General features: G+C 30.8%; 1 protein-coding gene across 3 annotated transcripts; it reads right to left on the bottom strand.

The window, feature by feature from the left end:
- Positions 1-4,128: 4,128 nt before the first annotated feature.
- LOC126909085 (uncharacterized) lies at positions 4,129-8,715 on the bottom strand. 3 transcript variants are annotated; one of them, XM_050691470.1, is made up of 4 exons: positions 8,449-8,715; positions 7,794-8,384; positions 7,098-7,724; positions 4,129-4,300 (listed from the first exon to the last, which is right to left on the bottom strand). In XM_050691470.1, exons 1-3 carry the CDS (start codon positions 8,459-8,461, stop codon positions 7,693-7,695), a joined length of 636 nt encoding a protein of 211 aa, XP_050547427.1. In that variant the 5' UTR covers positions 8,462-8,715; the 3' UTR covers positions 4,129-4,300; positions 7,098-7,692. The 3 variants fall into 3 exon arrangements, with proteins under 3 accessions (XP_050547427.1, XP_050547425.1, XP_050547426.1); XM_050691468.1 differs by having other exon boundaries at positions 4,131-4,300; positions 7,794-8,715; XM_050691469.1 differs by lacking the exon at positions 4,129-4,300 and having other exon boundaries at positions 7,055-7,724; positions 7,794-8,715.
- Between the last annotated feature and the right edge of the window lie 2,762 nt (positions 8,716-11,477).

Genomic DNA, 11,477 nt, shown 5'->3' on the forward strand with positions numbered 1-11,477 from the left:
CCGTATTCAAAAATATGCTATTTTTGTATTAAAATTATGGGTTTTGTATTTTATTTTAATAGAAGTTGATGTTAATTTTGCAATTATCCATCAATTTTTTAAAATTAAACACTATCTACAGATTTGCATCGAAGCGTTTCTTATGATAGTGATTTTAATCACTGTCAGATTAAATCTATCTGGACCCAACTATGTTTTATATATATAAAAGAGACAGCTAGGTTTCCTTGTCCGTTTTTGTACTACGGTTTATTTTAAACTTTTAGTTTACTGTTCAGCGCAGTGCATTACCCACCCGGTCATATAGATACTATCCACGGCGCAAAATAGGAGATTCCAACTTTCTGTGTATCGTTAAACACGGTACAAGTTTAGTAACTCAAAAAAAAGAAATTTTATTAAAAAGATTTATTAATAATATTTAAGAATAAATTTATTAAAATTATTTGTTAATTGTCGGTATTGTATGAGCATGAGAATAGTTGAGTTACTATAATATTTATTGAATAAAAAATGATATAATATAATTATCTCTCGGGATATGAGTACGGGGGTTAATGAGAAGATGTAAAATATAAAAATGCAAAGTGATGTTTGAAAATTTATTAATATAATAATAATTTGAAATAGAAATTATTGTGATTAATTATCACACATAGATCATCAACAACGCTACTCGTACCAATAGTTATGTAGGCTTGTGCTACTTGTGAGTCGAGTCAATAAATACCTCGAGTAGTATAGGAACCACAAGTGGCTTCTCTATCTTCGCAAGAGAGTCTTTATTAGTATTGACTACAAAGGTAACCCATTCAAAGATTAGACTAGGCTGGCTAACTTCGTATAAACGTTATTGATTCTCTTTAATTATTTAGACAATATTTTATTCTAGAGATCACTTTATTTTTTCTGGTTTCCTACTTAATTTATGCACTTATTATATTTAACTTTTAACCTTATGGATTTTTTTGTAGAATATGAATTTACCTTAATGATATCAGGACTAATGTCGAAAAAATGAATATAGTTCAATTTTCTATGTAAAATGGTATTTTATCAAGCCACTTCTTGAATCCGTTGAAAGTTCATAAGATGAAGTAGTAGTGTGAGAGATTGACAGTTTTTATGCCCTTTTATATTAAATTTAATTCATCTATTAATGCAAGAAGTGTTACGACATTTTACTGTTATCTGTTTATTACTCAATTTGTGTTATTTATTACATATTATTTTACTTAAAATAGATAATTTGTCACAACTCAAGAATTTCTTATTTATATATTTTTATGAAAATCAGTGTACTCCCCTTATCAAGTGTTTTAAAATAAAATAAAATACAAAACCAATATTTTTAATAATAGAAAATAACATATTTTTGAATACGTTAGTCATTTTCACCATGAAAACAAGTCCAGATGTCAATTTTTTTCAAATAATAAAGTATATTATATAAGCTTTAATTTAAGATATATATATAACATATTCAAAAGTTAAGTTGAAAAAGTTGCCATATTGAAACCCACTCTGTGAGCAGATAAAGGGTCAAATGTTGACAAAAAAATATTAAATAGATACCTTAGGTAAATACCTAAGGTATCTATAAACAAAAAATTATATTAATTTGTTCAATTTTAAAAAAGCTATGGCAGTGTTAAGAAAAAAAAATTGAAAAAGTGTTGAAAATTACCGATTTTAGCTTCGATGCGAAGCTGAGAAGGTATTAATTTTACCATGATGTGTTTATTTTTTTTTTATTTTTTTTTTTTTGTGTCTGTCACTACTTTTTCTCAGCTCTCACTGGACTGATTTATTTCAACAATACGTCAAAAGATCACAAATCGTATCTAGTTGAAGATATTAACCTTAAAAATTGAAAAATTTTCCCTCATTTCCCGCAAATGGGGGAAATATCCAAAAAAATTACAAATTTTAAAATCGGTAAATTTTGTCATTTTTTTCTCTTTCTTTTCTTAAAACTTCCATAACTTTTTCAAAAATAAACAAATCAACATAATTTTTTTATATACTAAAACCTTAGATATATTTTTTTCATTTAATATCATTTTTTTGAAAATTTAACACTTAACCTGCACACTGTGGTGATTTTAAAATGGCAACTTTTTACAAAAACTAACTTTTTCTACTTAATTTTTGAAAATGTTCCGTAAATACTGCGGCCTTTAAACATATATAAAATTAAAGCTTATTATATGTAATATAAAATTAAAAAAAAAATTTGTCCCGACACTTTATTTTCTTCATGGAAACGGCTGCCGTAGTTAAAAAAACGCTATTTTTGTGTTAAAATTTTCGATTTTAAATTTTCAACTTAAAAATGATATAACTTTTCAAAAAATGTAAGTATCAACACAATTTATTTTTTAAATACATTATACGTACATCTTTCATTTGACATACTTTTTATTAAAATTGGATAATTTCCCCTTATATAGGGAGCGTTCAAAACTTGAAACATTGTATAAAACATAGAACTTTTTCAACTTAACTTTTGAAAGTGTTCCGGAAATACTGCGTCCTTTAAACATATATAAAATAAAGCTGATTATATGTACTATAAAATAAAAAAAAAATTTTGTCCCGACGATCTATCTTCTATGTGCAAATGACCGATTTTAGCTTCGATGCGAAGCTGAGAAGGTATTGGTTTTACTATGATGTGTGTTTTTTTTTTGTGTCTGTTACCACTTTTTCTCAGCTCTCACCGAACGGATTTCTTTCAACGATACGTCAAAAGATCACAAATTGTATCTAGTCGAAGACATTACCCTTCAAAATTGAAAAAATTTCCCTCGTTCCCCGTAAATGGGGGAAACCTCCAAAAAAATTACAAATTTAAAAATCGCTAATTTTCGAAATTTTTTCAATTTTTTTTACTAAAAACTGCTGTAACTTTTTCAAAAATGACCATATCAATATAAATTTTTTTTATATAGATGCTTAATGTCTTTATCTATTATTTGGTATATTTTTTTTGTAAATTTGACCTTTTTTCTGCCCACAGGGGGGGATTTAAAATGACAACTTTTTCACAAAAAATTTACTTTTTCAACATAACTTTTGAAAATGTTCCGGAAGGTCTGACACTTTTATATATATCTTAAATTAAAGCTAATGTAATATACTTTAATTTGAAAAAAAAAAATTTGACCTCTGGACTTGTCTTCACGGCGAAAATGGCTACCGAATGCTATTTTCGTGTGAAAATTCTCGATTTTATTATTTATATTATATTTAACTTTATAATGCTATAACTTATTGAAAAGTTTATGGATCCACACAATTTTTTTATGAGAAATAATATTTTTTAATAAACCCTTTTTCATTCGACATACTTTATCTTAATCGAGATATTAAGGAACCAGCAGATCAAGTAGCTTTTGGAATAAAACACCAATTTTTTTTAAATTAAACACTATCTAAAGATTTGCATCGAAGCGTTTATTTTTGATAGTGATTTTAATCACTGTCATATATCATTATACTTGATCCAACTATACCACGTCACAACTGTGCCGCGACCACCCTGTGCTGGGTTTTTAAAATTGTAATTTTTTGGGAGATTTCCCCCATTTACGGAGATGAGGGTATTTTAATCAATTTTTGAGGGTAATGTCTTTGACAAGAGAAATATTAAAATGTATGCAACTCTTAAATATATTTTATAACCGTTATATAGTTGTATTTTGAAAAGAAAGTCTTTATGAGAAATTATTGTCTTTCAACAATGCATTCCTGACTTCTATTGCTTGTTATGATGCCGTTGTAAGCGCGCCAAATTTACCAACACTTTCCAGTTCCGATTCACCTTTGAAATTTGGAGTACGGATATCTTATTTTATATTTGAAATTTATTTATTTATTGTTAATTTTTGCACTATTTTTTTTGCGCAGTTTGTTGTAAAATTATGAACAATAAAAAAAGTATTTCATATTGCAAATGTGATGTGAAATGCTGTAAAAATAGAAATTCGGTACATTTAGGACTTTGAAGGTATGAATATTTAAATTAATTTCGGTATTTTGTTGTATTTTTTTAACTAATAATTAATTTTTTAATATATCACAAAAAGTATTTTATAATGTTATATTTTTCTAGGCTTCTAGATGTGCGATGTGAATTGAGAATTGTGTTCCCGAACTTACTGACAAGAACGTTGTCCTTAAATATGCTCGAATATATTAGGATCATTTTGAAGACAAAATGTTTCTGAACGTTAATCTTAAAAAGTCGTGGTAGTAAATGTGTAGTAGCACATTAGATAGAATCGAATTATTTAATCTGCAATAGAGTTAAAAAGACTGATAGATTAAAGATTAAATGTAGTAGATCAAAGATAGATACAATATATAACAATAAATAGTACATTGAAAATGTTTAAATTTTCGCAAATCCATTAATATGCATTGACTCGCGTGTTACACGCATCACCAATTATTTGATACAATAATTATAGTTAAAGGCGCTGTACAATAAATAAATTCCTTATATGTTGTGACACGACTTACGTCGCAAAAAAAGGTAAACGCGTATCGCAGTGAAGGCTTCAAAACTCACGTTGTTTATTGGGTGATCTAAAGGGTGAGTGCGTGTATTCCAATTCCATGGGTTCCTCCCCTGTTCGCTGTTTCACCGCTGCTGATTTGGATGTTGTTACCGCTGCTAATATTGTTGTTGTTGCTGTTACTGTGCTGTTGCTGCCGTTATTGTTGTTACCGCTATTTTGTTGTTAAAAATGATATCTCCTCCATGTTTGATGCTAAGGATGGTGGTGTCAGCCTCTATTTTCGGGCTGGCACTAGTAAAGTGAGTGATGTGTGTTCAACGACCGTTGTGCGCCCCACCGTATCATTAAAAACGTAGCGCAGTTTTTCACTAACTGTTCGCGCGTGTGTGGGTCGCCTGCTATATCTAGTGTTGATAGATCTACATTGGGTAACGTATGTCGCTTTCCAACAAGCTGTAGTGCGTCGCGTCACGCCCAAGTGAATTGTACCTGCAGCGTAGTCCCAGGAGACTTCCTGTTCTGTTAGAAAGTCGTGTCCCAGGAGTACGTCACAGTACAGATTCTCTAAAATAACAGCCGTGAACTTTACTTGTAGATCCGCAATTTTTGTTATAAATGTAGCTGTGCCGGCCGTGTCTGCTGTGTGACCGTCAGCAGACCTAACTGGGGATGTTTGTCCGTTGTGTACAATTCCAAATTTGTGAGCTATTGCTCGAGTGGTATACGATTTTTGCGCTTAAGAGTCAAGTAAGGCCGTCACAAAGCCGTTGTCAAATTCCAGCTCCAAAGCGGGAGTAGTTATTTTACGCGGACGTGTTTGTGCGGCTGTAATCAGGTGGTTAGCGGTTCGAACGGGGGGCATTGAAACGGTTTGTTCGCCGGCAGTATTAATTGCCATAAGCGGGTAGGCCGTTCCTGCCGTATTCCCCTCCCCCCACGGTGACCAACATATCGTTGGCCCGAATCGCGCTATAATCGTTACCTATTGCGTCTACGATCGTATAACAAGTATTTTGAATAACCTTGTGGTCCTCATTGTGGATGAGGGGTGTGCTGGTGGTGAGTTGTGGTGCTACAGCATGACCACTATAATGACAGTAGGGTTGTAGGGGTGATGGTGAAGTTGATGTGAAAGTGGTGTGGTTGTTTTTAAGGTTATATAAAATAGTGTAATTTTGATCGCAAAAAGCGCATTCGTTTTTGTTACCAATGTTGAATGAACGGGCGGTTTGGTCGGCGCGCTGATTGATATGATGATTTGGACGAAACTGTATTTGAAAGCCCGGAGAATGGACTAGTTTCTCCGTGGCTACTGTCCATTCCCGGCACTGTCGGTCTATTAGGACATGCGCTTTGCCAGTGATCGGCTCCGCAAAATCGACCTGGTCGGGGGGTGGGGACGCGGGTCGGGCGATGCGTAACTAGTACGGTTGGTTTCCGCCGTTTCTCGCGTCATCTGTGCAGTGGCGAACGGATTACGTATGGACTCGTTATTTAAATCGCGACTTGTAATTGTGTGAGATCTCCTGCGTAATGCGGGACAGTGCTCTCTCTACTTCTGACATGCGCGCTTCCATGCGTGTGTTAAGAGATATATCGCGTAAACTTTGTCTTAACGCGCCTATCTCCTCCGTTGCGTGGGATATTGAACGCACCATATACATGTCATCCCTATACGCTGCGTTCACACTACCGTTGGGGCGACCGGTTACCTGGGACCATTCGTGTAGAGACTCTGTTTCGGAATCCTCTAGCGCCAGGTTAACCGGTTGGTCCGCTTTATCGCTTTTATATCGCTTTTCGTCGTGGGTCCATTTAGCTGTCTATAAGCGCATTCGCGCAATAATTCCCAATGATTCATTTGAGACAATGTTTTACCTGACATAGTGAACGTTCCTTACCGTATTTTGCGAAAATTAACAAAAATAAATAAATGAAACGCAAGCCCTTATTTATTTTTGTTATTCAGAAATACGATGTCGTCGATCGCGATAATACGCACTATGTGTTCGCGTATGAACGTCAACAATGCCGGTCGTTTGTATTATTATTATTGTTGTTGTGCAACTATTGTAGTATGGCACATACGATACTAAATAGTATATGAAAAAGAAATTATTACGATAGGAGTCGTATAATCTTTATGATTGTGAAGGACGGAAATAATAATACAAACGATTTTATGGGACCCGGTTGTTAGATGTAACGATCGCTATGGTATGATAACGTATATGATCACCCTACCTGCCTAGTGGATTATCGAAACAGATAAACGGTTGAGTTCGCGGCGATGTGCGACTCAAGGTCGTCAGTGCGCGTATTTGTGTAAATACGTAATCGCTAGAAATCCACTTTTATCGTGTTTAAAAATACACCGAAGTTGGAAATCTACTATTCGCGAAGTAGATAGTATTTATATGACCGGGTGGGTAATGCACTGCGCTTAACAGTAAACTAAAAATTTAAAATAAACCGTAGCACAAAAACGGATAAGGAAACCTAGCTGTCTCTTTTATATATATAAAAAAAAAACAATAAAATAAAAATCAAGTCAGCTAATGGTTTTCTTACCTTAAAGTTAATCCGGTTAAGATCCAAGCCGGGGAGCCAATTGTTGAGGGTAGGTTGATGCTTAAACGCAAAAAAAAAAGAAACAAAGTACACGACTTTAGATTCACTGGTGGTGACACGGAGCCATCAATAATTATAATATTCAGTTGCTGGTAAACACAATTAAGACAAAGAGTAAAAGAACGTTGTGAAGAATCGATAAAGTTGCCCGATAAGTAAAAGGAGGTGTCACGAAGATGACTGATAAGTTATTATTTCGGCGGCTTTTGGACGCTAGCCGTTAATTGAATTTTACACCACGACAATAAGGCGTTGTGTCACTGATTTCAGGTAGGTTCGGGTAAATCTAAAGTTATCAATAAATCAAAAAGTGCACCATTTTATTTTTTTATCTGTGATCATACTATATACTAATATTATAAGGGATAACAAACTAAAATACGAATCAAATTATTGTTTTAATAATAATTATTAATATCATTGAATAATTATTATTCAAAGATTTATGAAATAATTATTTAATTTTGATTAGTTATAAAGTATAAATATAAATAATAAACACTTATTGATTTTCTACTTGTATTGGCGTTGGAGGTTATGTTGCATCTGTTACTTTAAATTCTAATTCTAAATTCATAAAAATATGTATAAGACATTAATTTTAAATTATTATTATTTTTTTTTCATTTTAAATACCTAGTTCAATTAGCTCCTGCGGTATTGGTATAAATGTTTCTTCAGTGATTGGATCAAATTTAAATCCGAGTTTAAAATACTTTTCTTTAATTACTGTACTGACATAACCCTTAATTTTTCTACTTATGAATTCTAAAAATACTAATTTTTCACTTTGTCCAATGATGACTTTATGCTCTTGAACCCATTTGTTCCATAAATAATTTATATCATAAGTTACAAAATTACAATACAATGTAGATTCATTGTTTATATCAAATATTACTTTTTCAGAAAATGAATATATATATTTTAATGCCTCCAAGTATGAAGATATATTATAACGAGTTAAAGTTAGTTTGTTTAATTGGTTAAGGATATTTTCTATTCTCTCAAATAAAGAGCTGAATATATAGGGTGGTTTATCAATAGTAACCCATGGTCTTTTATGCAATAAATCTAGAGCGTCCATGGCTCCTTTCATCAATGTGGTCATTGGAACAACTACTTTGGATATTATGCTTACGAATTTTTCTGTGCAAATGTATCCATTTATTAAGCGTTTCTCTTCTTTAATTATATTTTCACAATTTTGTATAACGTTGCTAATAACTGAAAAAAGATTATTCATAACTTTTGCATATGTACATCCAAGATATATAGTCAAGGCTCTTACTTTTTGATTGCATTTATCGATATGTGTAGGTATTTCAATCAGAGTATGAGGATAATGATAACTACTGTAATAGTTTATAAAGATCAAATCATTTAAATTTTTCCATCCCGAAAACATTAGTAATGTATCTAACTGAATTAATGATTTTTTTAAACCTTTTTCTGCTTTTGTATATAAAATCATATGAAATAATAAAATGCCAAACTTGTAAAGTTTTAATGAAAACATTGTAAAACAATTATGATTGAAATTTCTTGAAAAAAATATAATTTGATAAAGAGTTAGAAGACACGTATTCGTTCTGTTTTATATTTATAAATAATAAGATAAATATTTATGATAAAACATCTGGCGTAAATTAATAAATGTCTTTAATTTTTTAATTTAGAATTATTCAACTAACTAAATATTTGCTGACAAATTATTCAAGCCAGAAAAATCTTTTTGTAAAAAGTCGTCAATATTATTAAAATTATTTACATGTACTATTTTATGTGATTTTATTTAAATTTGAGAGGTAACGACTTGGGCCACGCAACGGTTTGTGGAGTCGCCACACTCATGGCTCCCTTGCAATAAGTAGAGTTGGGTCACCAACCACTTATGCAAGGAACATGATTATAAAAAAAAACATCAGGACAATATGTAGATTTAAAACAAACGGTAGCACAGTGGGGTCGAGACACAGTGTGGACGAGGAATAGATGGAACAAGTATAGATGATATCTATTTCATTAAAGGGGTATGATCCGATTTACAAAAAAAGCATGCCAGATGAAAAGGGTATATAAATATTTATTATAAAAAAATAATAATATTGATCCATACATTTTTCCAAAAGTTATAAAAAATATAAATTAAATAATATAACATATAAAATCGAGAATTTTTTCACGGAAATCGTACGTTTTTCTTTAACTTTGATGTCCGTTTTCACCACGAAGACAAGTCCAGAGGTCAAATTTTTTTTTTTCAAATTAAAGTATATTACATAAGCTTTAATTTAAGATATATATAAAAGTGTCAGTCTTTCCGGAACATTTTCAAAAGTTAAGTTGAAAAAGTTCTACTTTCTATACGCATTTTAAAAGGTTTGCACCCCCCCTGTATAAAGGGAAATGGTCCGATTTTAAAAAAAAGTATGTCGAATGAAAGAGGTAAATATAAAGTATTTATTTTTAAAGAATAGAATTGATTCATGCATTTTTTAAAAAGTTATAGCATCATATTGTTAAAAAAACCAGCACAGGGGGGTCCTGGCACAGTGGTGACGTGGCATAGTTGGATTAAGTATAATGATATCTGACAGTGATTAAAATCACTATCAAAATAAAAGCGCTTCAATGCAAATCTATAGATAGTGTTTAATTTTAATATTCCGAGGTCGAACATATATGTTGGATTAAAGCTTATGTTACAACTGTAACTGATATATGACTGATATACTATGTGCCAATGGCTGCCGTATTTAAAAAATATGTTATTATTGTGTTAAAATGTTCAATTTCATATTTTTTTTCAACTTTATATTGCTATAACTTTTTGAAGAATGTATGCATTATTAAAATTTTTTTTTTAATGGATTATATTTTTTATCTGACATACATTTGTACTTTAATTTAAAATATCGNATTTTTTATCTGACATACATTTGTACTTTAATTTAAAATATCGTATAAAGGAGAGATTGCAGTGATGGGGTTCCCTATTTCATAAATATTATGTGAATGAAATTTACATTAAATGTAAGTTTCATTAAATTTTAATGATTTATAAGTATAATACTGAAAAATAATTTTTATAGTAATTAGATTTAGAAATGAAGTTGAATTATTCAATAATTTAGTAATGCTAGTTTTTTTTTATTTTTATCATTACGCATTACTCTCCCACGATCTTCCTCCACTCAATATTAAAAAACCCAGCACAGGGGGGTCGTGGTACAGTGGCGACGTGGCATAGTTGGATCAAGTATAATGATGTCTGACAGTGATTAAAATCACTATAAAAAAAAACGCTTCGATGCAAATCTTTAGATTGTGTTTAATTTTAAAAAATTGGTGGATTATTCCAAAAGCTTCATAATCTGCTAGTTCCTTATTAATATCCTGATTAAGATAAAGTATGTCGAATNTTGAACGATCAAGAAACCAAATAGTACATCTTACAGAAACAAAAAAAACATAATGCAATCCATTGTTTCAAACGTAAATTCGTCACTTATCAATCTAGAACAATCGAAAATAAGTTTAGAAGTAAAATATAATTTCTTATTTCGAGAAGTAAACTCTACTATTCGAGAAATGGGAGTTCTTCAATTTGAAACAGAGTTGACAGAAAAAATTATGTTGCTCAATCAAATAATTAATTAGTATGCGTATGAAACCCAGAATTTGGTTAACATTATAATTTCCGCAATACAAGGATTATTACACCCTATTATCATGAATACCAAATCGTTGATAGAACAAATAAAAATAATAAAGTCTCATTTACCTCTAAATGTAATCATCCCTAATAGTTGGTTAGTATCTGGAGTATCAGAACTATTACACTTGATAAATATAAATGTTGTATATATTCAAAATGCCTTAATTTTTAAGTTAAAAATCCCTTTAGCTAATAAATATGAATTAACTTTATATAAACCAATCGCATGACCGACAAAAACTCACGATAATATATTTGTTGTAATAGATTATCCCATGGATTATATAGCAATAGAAAAATCTAGATTGTATTATATAGAATTAAATATAAAACAATTAAATTCATGTAAATATATAGGTGAAACAATATTATGTCCTTATGATCAACCTATTTTTAGTATAAATAATTCATGTCTTGCAAAATTATTTAGACAACCAGATGTTTTACCTAAAGAGTGTATTTTAAAGTATGTAAAAATTAATCATAACATTTGGCATAAATTAGAACATGTAAATTCATGGTTATACGTAGTTAATAAGGGTAGTATAGTTATTAAGTGCAATCAAATTGTTCAACCAGTAACGTTAAGTATATCNTCG

Source organism: Daktulosphaira vitifoliae, unplaced genomic scaffold, assembly GCF_025091365.1.
Source record: "Daktulosphaira vitifoliae isolate Bord-2020 unplaced genomic scaffold, ASM2509136v1 Scaffold_113, whole genome shotgun sequence".
Lineage (NCBI taxonomy): Eukaryota > Metazoa > Arthropoda > Insecta > Hemiptera > Phylloxeridae > Daktulosphaira > Daktulosphaira vitifoliae.